The following is a 15,679-nucleotide window of genomic DNA, read 5'->3' as shown; positions in this document are numbered from 1 at the left end:
GCGCCGGCATATATGCCATTCTCAGATGACGATAAGAGTGCACAGCTTGTCTAAAGGGACAGAATTGTCCGTTGTCCCTTATTTGTCTGTTTACATCTTACATCAAACCCTCGTCAGACAAAGGTCTCACTCTCTGAGGTTTTAGCATTCAGAGGGGTTTAGGTCAGCAGTGTTAGCATTCTGAATGTAATCTCATTCAGTCAGCCCTCCACTATTGTGCACAGCTATACAGAACCAGAGTGGGATAGATAGTGAGCCCAGTATATGGAGGCAGTGCAAACCGTGTGCATTCTGACCTAAAGCTCCAGTAGAACAACAAGGAAATAAAAAATAGGGGGAAAATAACAGGGAAGCTTATTTGGAATGCAGTTAAAAGAAAACCAAAGGATATTTTTCATCAGCTGCATATTTTGGACATGGGCAGCAAATAAGGCGATTCAGGTGATAAGGTCAGTTTCTTTGTATTAAAGGTACAGGTCACCCAAGGACAAGATACAGTGTTTGAAATAATACTTGCCGCATGAAAGCTCTGTTAAAGGGGAAAACTCTCCACCAATTAGAGCCATTAGCTAGCTTAAAGATGCAGTAGGTAGGACGATGCAGTAGAGTGATTTTTGCTGAAACTGACCCTGTGTTCCAGTTGAACTTCATGAAGCATGTCCTATAGAAAACCACCTACAGCATGTAGTGCGATTTTCAAAAATCCACAGCTTCAGATGCTCCCATCAGGGCCAGGTGCCAGTGTCTAACTGCATGTCAATCACTGCAAATGCACATGCATTCATTCTCCCTTGTGGGGGGAGAGGCTTAGGAGACCGTTTTGGGCTTTGCAATCCTACCTACACCCCCTTTAACTTACTGTGTGTAACCCCGGGGCAGATGGTAACAGACAATCTCCCTCAAACATAATAATTGCACTGCACTGGCATCATGCTAGCAGTTTCAAAGTAATAGTGCTCTTACTATACTCAAAGGAGAACCCTTTATAAAGACTACATGAGAGGTCATTCAGAGTGTGATAATGAAACTTGTAGTTGGATGTTTTTGCTGCACAAGTGGTGCCTTTCTACGGCTTCCTGTTTTATTACCTGTGCCCCAGCAAAACACTATTAAATGAGCATTCAACAACTGAATGCCATGCACTCCTAATGGCACACAAACACCCACACAGAGGTTACACTGTTGCAGATGTGACAGCTAAATAACTGTTATTAATAACTGATGCTTCAGAGCCTTAGAATAATATTAGTTTAAAACCAATTATTATCGAAATATGTAAATTCCAGTGCAGCCAGGTGGAGAAGATACTCTCTGAGTAGTGTCTCAGAAGAGGCATGAGGGTTAATTCATTCAAGCGTATCACTTAAGTGTGAAAAAATGTTCTTGGATAAAAAGAAACTTCTTTGAAACTATTTGGTTTGATATATGCGATATAACTTCCTATTTATTGATTTTAATCATAATGTGCATGGCAGCGTGATTAAACAGAAGCATATAGCTTGATGGTTTTCTTGTTTGCTAATGACTTTAATGAAATGAAACTACGAAAAGTTCACCCTGTCCTTCCCGACTGCTCCTCACTGTGACTTTGATTCAATCAAAATGAAAGACAGGGTGTTGAGCAGCATACTAATGCACCTCCGAAATTAATTGCTCCATTGAGAGCCATCGTCAGATAAGAATGTGTCTGGTCTTATCAAGATGTGGATTTGATCTGTGTGCTGTGGAGTGGAGCTTGAGTTACACTGAATCACTGACCTCTCACCTCTCTCCCCGCCCCTTTATTCTTGACTCTCTCTGCTTTTTCTTTCGTTCTCCCCCTCCCTCCTCCATTACTCTGAGCTCCATCTTAACATGGTTTTGTTCAAACCACAATCCTCGAACTTTTGTTTTGAACCATCTTTCTGTTTTGATGGATCTTTCCCTCTTCTGTCCCTCTTGTCTTTTGTTCTGCAGGCTTCAGAGCTGGGGATGCTGTCAGTCTACTACACTTACATCTTCACCTCTTTGGTAAGGAAACGGGAGAAGGTGTGGGTATTTAGAGCCAATATAGATTTCACACCTGCAGGAGTACATCAGTAGTCCAATGCTGTGCTCCTGCAGTGTATTAAATAGTTTACTTTAATTGAATGAATGATTGAATGGATAGAGCTAACCAGACAGGAGCTAAGACAGAGAAATAATAGCATAGCTTAATTATAGCATAGCCGATTTTCTCTCTCACTGCATATGACTGGAAATTAGAAACATACTGAGTATTTTGGCTCTAATGGCTCAAGTCACTGCTTGTTTGCCCTCGTTGGTTAAAGTGCATTTCTGGACCAAACGGATACATAATAATGAATGTTATAATTGCTACAAGTACTATTGTTGTTGTTGCTGTTGTTGTTGCTGCAGTTTTTCTCATAATTGTGATTGTGGACAGCCTGCCAAGCCATCATTATATAAGTGATGATGTCATCTTCCTAAGAGTCAACATTCATTTCTGTCAATGAATTAGTTGACAAGGAGATCCACATTCTTTCTTTTTGTATTTATTTCTGTAAGAATTAACTCAACATACATTTCTTAAGATTATTTTGCAGGTGATTTACTCAGCAGTTATCAAGTTGTGCATGCAGTTCAAAGCAAAATCAACATGAGGGAAATATCTAACAGGTACTTAAGTGCTTTATCTTCAGTAGGTGTACACACAAGTTACCTCTGCAACTTTTGTTGCAAGTGCTTTTGTGGATTGTAAAGCTGTCATTTGGTTTAATAAATACTGCATTCATTATATTTTGTAGACAAATAGTGTTTTACATATTATTTTGTACTGGGGTAACATTAGGATGCAAATCTGGGACAGGACAGTTTGAAAAGAGTACTGCCTCTCAAAATGTCTGTGCATGCCCATGCCGTCAGTAAAGGGATTGACCCAAAATTTGAGAGTAATGATGTTCAGACACATTATGTAGAGGCTAAGGAATCAGAGAGAGTTATTGTAAGATTATAAAGATATTGCGGCTTGGAGAAAATTAAATGCAATAGTAAACTTACCAGATAGCTGCTCCCTAATGGAAATTAATGAGGTTCGAAACACTTTGCTCTAATAGCGCTGATGATTCATATCAAGCTGATTTATGACTCATTTAGAATGGGCTGTTGCCATCTTCATGTTTTCCTCCACAGCCCTTGACATAGTCACTTCTCCACTTGAATCGCTCTTTTCTCTTCTCCCTTTCTTTAACCTTCTTGTCATTGCTTTTTCTTAGTGTCTACAACTCCCTCGTCACTCTGCTCTGGTGTCAGCTGGAGGGCACAGCATAGCACATGATTCATTGTAGATACTAGATGATGACCATATATGCCCCCTCCCACTACCATCACCAGCATGTTCTTAAAATCCTGCCATTGCTCGGTGACGGCAGTGCTAATAGCTTTAGCTAACATTGTTAAAATAGTCGGCAGTGAGCCCCCGGTGACCTGGGACATAATGCTGAAGCTATAAGTGGAAAACTAGAAGTGCTGCTGTCTCCTTAGTTGTTGTAATAAGTGATTCATCTTATTTATTGTCTTTTTAAATGGCTCTGCTGCTTGTTCATCACCTTAACCACACACACATTTACATTCATCCCCCAGACACAAAAGAGGATGGGAATAAGTTTCATAATTTTTCTCTTAGAGTCAGTTTATTATAGACTCACTGTAACATTGATAGTAGATCTTTAAAATACAATACATTGAATCATTGGGTCCCTTGTTGATCTTCTCATTAAAGTACACTCTCTTTTTCTTTTAGACTGTCCTGTCCAAGAAAAATGACAGCATTGGCCATTTGTTCAAAGGACTTCAAACAACTTAGAACATTCTGTGCCAAAGAGGGGCGTAATGTGCTGTTGTCATAGCAATGTAAAAAGTTAAGTTAGACTGTAGTTTGCACACCAGTCAAAGTGGTTTCCTTTGACTATGACATTGATCTTTCCATGTTGTCTAATCTCTACCATACCTTAACCACAAGTCACAATTTGCATAGACGCGTTTTATCAGTTGTAGCTTGCTACATAATTAAAGCTACATTGTGTAAGAAGTTCTACCATCCAGCATAGAATATTGACAGTAAAAATCAGGAACATACTTAATTTTTTTCATTAAGACCGATGGAAGAAATGTTGAAAGATAAATTAATTTACTTACAGAAGCTTTCATTTAAGTTTGCGATATCATCTGATTGAAGTATATTTATTGTTTAATTAATCTCAACACCTTTCTTGAACCACAGACATACAGGAAACATGATAAATGGTAAAGATGATTGGAAGGTCACTGATCTCTCTGTGTTGAGTACAATTGTGTATGCTCTTAATGATAGGTGTAACAATCCAGATACTTCCAATATCTCAGGGAGAAAGTAAAGTTTCTGAAGTCTATTTAAAGAAAAGCTGCAGTAATCTGATGTAAGTGCCTGATGTTTTTTCACATTGTATTGTCTTTAGGATCTTGTGCTGAATGTTTTCTTTAAGGCAAATGTCCGTGCTTTGACATCACTTTCTGCATTGGGACAGCTTCCCATTTCCATGAATAATTAAAGTGTTTTTCAGGTAGGAAGCAACCAGCATTTCTGAATAGCAATTCAGGGCTCCAGACTAACCTTTTTCAGTAGGAGCACAGTGGCCCCCAACTAAAGGTTTTAGGGGCTCAACCAGAAAATTTAGGGGCACACACACTGTAAATCAACATACTAACCAAATATTCACATTTCTACTAATTTCCACTGTATTACTAATAAATACTTTGATAATAGATGCAGAAATTACAATGTACTGTTTCAAATTCAGTGTCACATTTTATTGTGCACTTTTGAAGATGCAACATAGAAGGTAAACCGACAGCACCATCGCTGTCATGACAGTACAGATATTAAAGAATATACCATACATTCTGAATAAATCAAAGTGCTTAGTAACCTTTCGGTCATTTCACAGTTAAAGACAATACTTAACAAGGGTGAAGGGTCTCCTTAGCAACGAAGTAGGTCGTGTTAAATTAAAACATCATCTTTGCCTCATCTGCGCTCTGATTTACAGCTTCATGTCTTCTAAAAGCAACCGGCAATGGTGTTGCTTTTTCATTTATTAACATGTCACAGCATACTCTATGCTTGAGGCTAGGATTGTGTTTAACTAGTGTATTGTGTTTAAACTGCGAAGTGCCTGCACTGTCAGTAAACTTTGTGTTCCCCACAGTTCTGGGGTAGCGACTGCAACAGTCGCAGTTCATGGAGTTCGTCTCCTTACAGTACCTCAACCAGCTGAATTCTTGCAGCCAGTCTTCCTAAAAATGGTGGGTTCAGGCCTTTTTTGCCACACAAACCTCTGACTTGATCCGACTGAGACACTATAGACTCTGGCACTTGCACACTGGCCGCAGGTCGGAAGAACGAGTCAATAGTTAGCTTGCTCATTGTTCAGATGCATGTAGCAGGTTGTGACATCTGTCTACTTCTCATAGACGTTTAGACGTTCTTGATAAACATTGTAAGTGCTCATATCGTGCTTTTTCCCTTTCCTTTATTGTGTTATATGTCTTGTAGTGCATGTTATAGGTTTACAAAGTGAAAAAGTCCAAAGGGCCTTACAATCTCCAACAGAAAACACTTTTCACAAATTGCTCCAAACAGCTCTATTGTAGTCCAGCTAGGGCTGCACAAATATGGCCAAAATGATAATCACGATAATTTTGATCAATAATGAGATCACGATTAATTATCATGATTATTTGTTGATTGGAACCAAAACAAATTTTATTATCACATAGGCTATTTATAACTGTTTATAAATAGCAAAGAGAGTGAGTGCGATGGACGTGTGCTACTCACAGAGAGACGGCTGACTTATTATGAATAGGTCCAGCACGGGTCGAATGGCGGGTCAGCAGAGTTACACACATGGTGTGTATGAAATGTCTGTATCGTCACCGCGCTGCATTTTTATGAACTATGATATTCTGGCCATGGGTCACATCCCTTGCGTTATTGTATTATTCTACAAACTGAAGTTAGTTGTAACTTCTTCTTTATTTTTTTGGCGGCCACGATAGCAAAGTTAACAGCGAAAACACTGTTACAAAATACAAGTTTCCCTCTCATGCTTAACAATATACAGCTGTGTTAATAACAATTAAAACTATTAAAACTGTGGACAAAAAGTGTGGACTCGCGCTGTCGCCGGTGTGTCTCTCCGTGTTGCTAGGGAGCTGTGTGTGAGTGAATGGGGGCGGGGCTGCACGGAGAGTAAGAGGAGGGAGAGTAGAGGAGGGATCCAACCACAGGCACGGCTTTACAGAAGAAATGGGTCATGTATCGCAAAATTAAACCATATCAATATAAACAACATTGCTTTGTTTGTGGAGAGGCAGCGGATGCGAGGACGTTAGGTGTACCGGTGCAACCTAGGAAATGTTAGTTGCACCCTAGAGCCCTGTGAGCTAACAGACACTAACTAGCACTGGTCACTGCTGTTGTCTGAAAAACAACACAGACGGGACAAAATGTTGCGTTTACTAGTAAACTGGTAAACCTTGAGACCGACGTATGACCAACTGCTATACGTTGGAATTTCCTCACGTTACTCTGTCCTCTGTGACTGTCTACATCTGGAAGGTAAGCTGCGCGATGCAGGGAACTACTCTGACTGGCACATGATCAGACAGTGGTTTACGTAGCGGTAGATTGGCTTTGTAAAAAAAACAGAGTGTTTTATGAACGGAATGACGCATTTCAAATATTGCTTGTCACGCAAATTTGATTGTGGGAAACCAGAATCGTGATCGTGATTAAAATTTAATTAATTGTGCAGGCCTAAGTCCAGCCTTTACTTCCGTTGTGAACGTGCGTCACTTTGTAACACATGATATAATGCTCGCCTAGCTGCTAGCTTCGTACGCCCTCATACTCTGCTTCTGATTAGCTGGTAGTCCTGGCAGAGCTCAACACACAGGGTAAAAAGAGGAGCTGCAGCAGTTTGCAATACAACAAAAATATGGTCTTTTTTGAAAATGTATCCATGTAAACCTATTCTGGTACAACCTCTAAATACAATTAGGAAAAATTAGCATAATATGAACACTTTAAATTATCTTATATATTCTGTTGTTTCTGTATCTTTCCTCTCCTCCCTCATCCTCTCTCCATTGTCTTCCCCTATTTTCTCCAACCATTCCTTTCTTTTGTCTTCCTCCTCTGCTGACACTTCATTTATCTCTGGTCCTGACATCCCTGACTAACGATCTGCCAAACTGCTCCCCTGCCTAATCTGTTTCCCCTGAATCATCTCAAGTCGCTCATCAACGTCCTGGTGCAGCTACCTGTCTTGAGTCAGGTTTTTTGTCATGCCCACTTATGGATTTGACTGCTTTCACCCTTCATTTTGGTTGTGTTTGTTTATTCTGTTATATGTTGATGTTGTTAATCTGGAGTGAGAAGTTAGCTAGAGATGGAAAGGTAGATATGCTGTTCTGCTACCATAACCAAGCAGAATCATTGCACTGCATTTTAGTGACTGCAGTCTCAAATGTCTCATGTTTCAAACTGTGTAATATATCCTTATACATCTAATACACCCTTTCTCTCATGCTCCCCTTAATTTAAACAGGTTGTATATGTTTGTCTTTGTTCAACAGTCTATTAATTTCAAAGGTCTCTATGTAGAAGATAGATGTAAAAGAATGGCCATCTTTAGACCATTACTAGAGCTAATGATCTTTAGACGCTGCCTGGGGCAAAGAGAGATGATTTATTTATTTTTGTCCCTGTCCCTTCGTTAAAAGCCATAGGCCAATTAGCCACTTAGATGCTCCTTGTAGCGGTCTCTGAAACCTGTTACTGTTTGGGGCCCTGCTACTGTATTTCTGCTCTCTGATTTCCAAGGCCCTGCGCCTGGGTAATGTAATGCTTAATCTAGAAACGACTATTACCTTTAATTGGCAGGTCATGGGGAGGAAAAGGAGCACACAGGCATCACTCTGATTGTGTCAAAAATTGTTTCTTTTATTTCATGTGAGAAAGCTTCCAGCGCTAGTTTATTTTTCTCTCTCCCCATTAAGTCTGTTTAATACCAGCTGTTATTATCTTGGGCTTTGATTGGAAGATCTAATTGAAATCTTGGCCCTTGGGTCACATGAACAGAGAGATTAAAACAAAAACATCCTGAACTGAAACTGAACAGCTCCACAGGGCTGCTCTCTGTAAAGTAGCCAGCATCATACAGCTTCTTTAGTTTTAACTTGTTACACTCAGACAAAAGATACACACACACACACACACACACACACGTATATACTCGTCTTATGGATGCATACACACAAACAATCAAAACAAACAGAACACACAATCACATTGGCACACACACAGTTAAGCACTCAGTCCCTGCTCCATCGCTTCCATCTAAGTGATTTGTTTCCCGTGATCCAAGCTACTCGGCAGGATTGGATAAATCACATGAGGTTGGCAGTGACTCATCATATGTTGACACATTATCACTTTGTGATGTCATTTGGAGTCTTGATGAAAGCATGGAGGCTCAGTCTTTCTTGCATCCACACATAAACAGTCAAAAACATGCTTCGACACTCAGTGCCGGCTGACATATTATCCTTCTCTGCAAAGCGGGGCAAAATGAGCCCCCCCCCCCCCCCCCCCCCCACACAACACACCACACACCACACACACACACACACACACACAACAAACACCCCTCTGTCGGTTTGTTTTGTCTTCATGTTCCATTTCCCCTCCACACACCCGTGACCCTCTTGTCACTGCAGTCATTGTCATGCATTCGTGCCTGAAGAGCTGCCACACTTCCTGATTGTTCCACACACACACACACACACACACACACACACACACACACACACACACACACACACACACACACACACACACAAACCCACATGAATGATAAAACTTCACTTCAAACTTCAATGAACAAACTCATGTACATGCTCACAAACACACAACATCTCCATCGTCCCTCCCACTCACACATACATACACTTATAACATATTGGCCTGCTTATCTACCTGCCTGTCTGCTTGCTTTCTGGATTTGAGCTGTAGATTTTTTGTCTTCTGGTCTCAGAAACCAGAACGGTGCTACAGAAACAGGCTGCACACTGTATTCACATTTCATTGCAGCACAAGTCCTCATACAAAAAACACATTCATTTTAACTCCTCTTTCTTCTTCTCGGTTTATAGTAGTCTGAGCTGATTGGCAGGTTTGTATAAAAGGCTGATGAGGGGAGTTAGGTTTTACTTCTGAAGCATGGCTGATGCTGTTATTCACTTGTTAATCCCTATTCTTTCTTAGACACTGCCGTGCTCCCCGCCATTTGTTCTTGGCCAGTTGGGGTTCTGGGCTCGACATGCTCCATGCTTCTAATTATTCCTCCCAACACTGTGAAATAATAAAATTCTTTATAATTGAATGTGCCACTGAAGATCAGAGAAAACGTCTGCCTCCCCAACCTGCACAAACATATTTTTCAAATGTTTTTTTTTCTCTCTTATTCCAAATATTTCATTGATTTTGAGGAGGTTGCTTCACCTTCTGTCACTTTGTTCTGGTAAAGAATAAATAGTAGTTGCTTTCTGCCTTTGTCCTTGTAATTCTTCGTTTTAACTGGTACCCCTGTCCTTACTGCCAAAACCTGCATCCTGCCTCTCTCTCTCTCTCTCTGTCTTTCCCTCTCCGTGACTCTCTCTCTCTGCATTTCATTTGGGTGTGCCTGGCCTTGATAACAATATTGTCTAGATGATACAAAATTCAATTTCACAAGTTTATTGTTCTGGTAAGGTTTCTTGTCCCATATCTGTGAATGAATGGAAGGAACATCCCTTAAAAAAAGCCCTTCAAATCAACCTCACCCCCCTTCAATACAAGATTTATAAAAAGTCTTGTCAGTCAAACTGCTTTAGAGGGCAGCCACTGTGACTGTGAAAATGATTGGGATTTAATTAATTCCCCTCCACGGCTTATGTAAAGTTCATATTTCCCTGTTTAGACACAGAGTTTGAGAATCAATCAACTGAGTAATAGAAAAGGTAATAGGCTACGTGGACGGTGACAACAGAGAGCTGCATCCAGCAAGAATATTAAATATTTCATTATTATGTCACAACAAGTGTGTTTCACCAAATAATGCTTGCTACTCATTTGTAATGCAAAGATGTCAACTTATTTAGCTTAGAATTGCATTTATTGTGTTGGTGCTGTAGAGCACTATGAATACTTGTTGCCATTAACACAATTATTCCCCAGGTGGAAGGACGACTGCTTTTGTGGTTGTAAATTGATGCATTCCTACTATACACCAAATGTTAGTTTCTGATTCAGCCCTTTCAAAGCCTCTTCAAGACCAAGTTAAGCCACGTCAGGTTAAAGAAAACTTGGCACCGTTATAACCCAATGTTATTTCTAGGAGTTTTTTCTTGAAGTGAATTTTTTTAGTTTTACTTTGTGCTGCGGGAAGATATGTAGCCCATCCGCGAGAGATGGGATTTAGATGCGTATTTGTACACAGTTGTTGTTGTTGTTGTTGTACACAGAATTTCTACACTTCATGCAGTTTTCCGTACCGGCATCGTGGTACCGGGAGTTTTATCTGTTTGTTCATGTGGTTTATTCAGTATTGTTCATGTGTTCCATGTGTGAAAAGAGCTTGAAAAAGTTCTGGTGGGAGACTATGAATACTTCTGCCATATGAAGGCTGAGTAAGATGCTCCATTGACACTTCCAAACAGTTAATTATGCTCCATATCAGATTACACAGACGATTAATAATTGTTGTGTCTTAATCATTTAATTATTGCTTTATATTGAAGACAATCTATTTGATTAAAACACCATCTCTTTATTATAGGGTAAGTAAGATCTTGCAGTTATGATGTATTATTGTTGGTTTTGTAGAGGACCATCCATGCAGGCATCCGCTTCACTTCCCTTTTCATCATCGATTGAATATATTGCGGTTCCAGTCTATTTCCACTGTTTAAACTCAAAGCAAATTCATTTACATATTTGTTACGTGGTTCCCTGAGTTCTTTAAAAAAAAAAGTATGCAGAATGTTTTGGTCACCTTCATCGCAAAAAGGGAAATGTACTAAAAACGTACTTTCTGAAAGAAAAGAATGATAAGGGCATTGGCATGCACATTAGTGTCCATGTAGGGCATTCATAAATCATGCATGTCTAATTTTGAGGTTTAACATGTTGCAGCTTGAGGTCTCTTCATGTTCAAAACATTATATATTGATTTGGATTCATAAAGGGAACTTGTGTGATAGAAAGCATTCTGATTTTTAATAAACACTGACATTAACGGAAACCAAAGCCAGCCTACAAAGAAAAATACATTTTAATGTTGAGCAGTTTAATGCTTCCTTATAAGAGTGGAGATGCTGGAGTCTGTGTGAGAGAATACCAACAACCTAGCATGTTCAGTATGTGAACCAGGGCCTCCTGCCGTATCACCAAAACAAACTCTGAGAAGGCTTGTTTACCATAAAATTATAAGACTTGAAGTTCCCCGGTCTCTTTTTATCTTTACAGATTAACCAGATCGCAGCTGGATGCTTGTGAAATAAAGACAATTTAGTGTAGTGTTCCACCTCCCACACTCAGACCTGTGTATGTGTGAGGAGTTCTGGCGTATTGATTACTCTGTGTCAGCCCTATTGCCACAAGCTCTGCCTCTGAGCCCCATGTCTGGATGACTCAGTGTTGACAATTGTATTACAGCCTATTATCTTCCAAATCCCAGGGCTTGAGTCACAGCTTACTGTAGGGTCTTCTTTGGAAAGTTAAAATTGCTTGCTGGCTTCATACATGACTTAGTTTCTATGCTCAATAACTTTCTTTCTGGCATCATCCTACAATCCCACCTGGCTGCCACTGGCATTCCTTTACTTCCTCCGTTCCATTTCACATTTTCATTTCACTCATCTCTTTACAGCTTACCTACTTATTTCCACGTCTTGGCAACACAAGTCAAGACTCATTTTGCTTTTCACAACACGTCATGTGAAATTGATCAAAAACCATTAAAGCGTGCTTTGTTAATAGAGCTTTGATATAGTGGGAATATCTCACTGTTACACTACTAAAATACCAGGATCTTTGTGGCTTGCGAGAACGCAGATGCGCCTGTGTGTGTGGATGCACTTTGTAACACTAATGAGCTTGTCCATTTCCAATTACTGAAATATATCTAATTAAATTTTTTATATATGTAAAAACTGAGCAATTTCCTTCCCTGTCAATTACTTGTTTAGCTATAAATCAACACTAGAAAGCCCAAATGGCTATTGTTCAGTGACCCACTTACCCTGATGTCACAACTCTTTAACTCACCATCACAGTGTGCTTAATTCAAGTGTGTATGTCCATGTGTTTTTAAATCCACATGTGCTGTTATGTTCTAACACGTTCAGCACCTACCAGGATGTCATTCGTGGTATTTGGAGGAAATATCATGTCCATCTATTTGTGGATTTAATCATCCTGATGGAGGTTTGATTTTGATGAAGCACATAAATGTAATTTTATTCTGCTCATCACTCGGCCAGTCAAAGAAGTCCAGAAGGAAACAAGCAGTTTGCCTGCAATTTATCTTTTTTGTTCATACAGGCAGGTGAGATCAGTTATTAAGTCATAATACTTTAATTTGCTGATTTAGGCAATTTGGACACTGATACCTCAATTAACTTTGCATTATATTAAAAATGAAGCACCTATGGGTGACTCTAAAGTTTTTCTTCCTAATGTTCTGTGCTGCAGATGATATAGAATCAAACTTACTTTATCTGTTTTGCTCTCACAATATGATTTCCTAAACCAGATGGCTGTAATTTCAATTTTTCAGTCGTTTATGCACACTGTATGCTTAACGGCTTTCATTCCCATCACAATGCAGAACACCCTGCTGATCCAATTAAATTGGTTGCAGAATTGGCTAAATTCTTGCTTGGTCTGAGAGCAGCACAAAGAATTTATAAGACAACACTCACACTTACATTCCCTTCCAAACAAAATGAAACAAATAAAGATATAGAGCGACACTCACAGAGCCAATAAACCAAGTAAATCAGAACCATTTTCAAACAGCGCTTCGTGTCGCTGGCCACTGAGGACAGAAAGCAGCTAAACAGGATTACTAAGATATCCTCCATCAAATATGATGAAGCAGAAAACGCTCTTTCAAATTGAAATTTGAATGGGGCAGCAGAATCTCCATCTTTTTGGAACAGAAGACCACAGTGAGCCCCTGTCACCATCTATTCCCTAACTGCAGAGCTGAGCCAGCAAGGCTAAATCACCTTTGCAAGTCAGCATAGATTAAATTTGGTTTGTTTTGATCAGGGAGCTCAAAGCTTATTTTCTCTTTGCATCTCTCTATACTAACTGTACTGTACTACTGTTCCTGTACAGTATATAGTGTATTATTTTCCTGCTGTGGTCCTCCTAACAAAGAGTGAACACATAGTCTCAAAGCTGAGGGGTTACTCGGCCTTGATGAGAAGTACTCAAGTGATCGATGTGTAACACTCAGGGCTTCACTTAGATAAGTTTAAATGGAGTTTCATCTCCATTATCTGCTGCTTCTCCCTCTGTATTGTTTTTTCTTCTTTCGGTATTTTTGCCACCCACTCTTCTACCCCACGGCCAACTCTGCAGCCTTAGAAACCATTTTATGTTTCCAAACAACATTATCTGCAATGTATATACAAACGTTTTTCAGTTAAAAGAAGCATTCTTATTTAAGAAAAAAAATTTTAAACTTTTTTTTCAAATTGAATTGGCTTTTTCAGCTGTTACATTCCTAAATAAAATTCTGCTGGGATTTGAATGAAAAGCTCACTGGGGGAAAATACACTGTTTCAGATTCCAAACATATGCTAGTGTCTGCAATATTCATGGTGTTTTTGGCCTCCACCAGCCTCAGAATTATTCTGGGCATAAGGTCTCTGCCTCACAAATAGGCTGTTACGGTTGCAGGTCAGATGTAATTCTATGAATTATGGAATGAAATTGGTAATTTGTTTCCAACACTGCAGGAATGCTGCCATAATGTTTTGATGTATGTAGCTATTAAATGCTTTCAAACAAAGCTGATTTATCAACCCCAGCATGCTGCGCTAAGATATATGGTATGTTAATTTCAGGGTCATCAATGAATGTACCATCATTCAGGGTCAGGGAATGAATGTAACTAGCTGTCCACTGGAAATGATGAACATGACAGATTAGTGACCTACGCAGGAGAGATCAATTGAGTACTATCCACACATGTACTGTGCAAATAAGTATCCAGACAGCAACTAGTAGAGGATCTGCAATTACAGTTTTCATGTCCAGCTGCTGTAGACTATTGTCTTGTATTTCATAAACAGCAAACAGAAAAGTAAATCATTTATCCAATTTTGCTGTTACATCCTGGTTCCATTACAAGTCTGTAGGCATGACATTTGGTAATGCTTACGGTTTTCTCCTTCTCCTCTCCTCCTAACCCACGCTCTCTGGGAGCATTGTAATTAAGAGGCTGCAGGAGGCTGTAGAGCTCAGCCTGAATTTACGTGGCAATTGATACAAGCATGAAATGACTTATTGCCAAAAACACTGCATGAACATTCCAGTTATTAGGGGATAATTGTTGTGCCACTAGAAAAGGATTTTATTACAGAGTGAAGCCCAGACTGAGGGCTAAAGGTTTTACCATGTGATACCCTTCACCCAATATAACAGGAGGAGCCTCATTAATTTGTACTTTATCATTAGGAAAATCAATATGCAATTTACAGAAATGTTACTCAATCATAGGCTACCGGAGCCCGTCTGCTATTCACAAGGCTGCCATGCTCGATAAGAAGTGGAGATGATTTTTCTTTCTTTTTCAAATTGTCAATTATGATTATCACCACTGACGGCTCTATCTGGGGCACATTTTACAGAACAGAAGATAATGTCTTTACCATTTGAGGATACAGCAACTAAAGGAAATTCCACACAACTTTGTCTCTTTAAAGCTGCACTTATCAACATTTTTGTATTAACAGTGGATCAGAATACATAATGACTAGGGCTGTTACAATATGGAAAAAAAAACTGGAATTGCGACCCGAACCTGTGTCGCAGTGGGAGAAGGCCGTATTGCGACACACTCCTTCCAACCCTCAGAGTTATCCTTCTCATCCAGATCCAGTGCTACCACATCTTTAACTTACTAGTAGTCCTTTTTATGCCTTATTTCTGTTTTGTCTGGTAAATTTAGCTAACTGTACAGACGGCTAAAAGCAAAAGAGGGGGCCCCAGTAACGCTAACGGAGGTGTAGCTAACGTTACGAGTGCCCGCTGTTCTGACTCGAGTGTCTGGGTCTGTTTCCCGATGGTTTCCTGCCGTTAGCGTCCTTAGCACCAGAGTTAAGTGCCAACTGGGATGGTAGCTAGCTGACTGGGAGGTGACTGTGGATGTGTCCCCGGGGCTGTAATGATAGTGAATGGTTGATGGCTGGATGGGGGCTGACTGTGGAATGGATGCGTCCACGGACCGGGCTGTTGTCAGCTCTCATCCCAACTGAAGCCTTTCAGCACCGGGAGACTGAGGCAGAAAACAAAGGTGTGCTAGCTAGCTAAATTACCATT

General features: G+C 39.9%; 1 protein-coding gene across 1 annotated transcript in view; it reads left to right on the top strand.

Annotated features, from left to right (window-relative positions):
- Positions 1-15,679, top strand: part of grik4 (glutamate receptor, ionotropic, kainate 4) — a gene marked incomplete in the record, with an annotated part of 296,905 nt that overhangs the window by 225,984 nt on the left and 55,242 nt on the right. The window contains 1 exon segment of the mRNA XM_032508827.1: positions 1,957-2,010. Within this exon segment, the coding sequence (XP_032364718.1) occupies positions 1,957-2,010 (54 nt within the window).

Source organism: Etheostoma spectabile, chromosome 3 (genome assembly GCF_008692095.1).
Source record: "Etheostoma spectabile isolate EspeVRDwgs_2016 chromosome 3, UIUC_Espe_1.0, whole genome shotgun sequence".
Lineage (NCBI taxonomy): Eukaryota > Metazoa > Chordata > Actinopteri > Perciformes > Percidae > Etheostoma > Etheostoma spectabile.
This window is presented reverse-complemented; position numbering and strand designations above follow the sequence as displayed.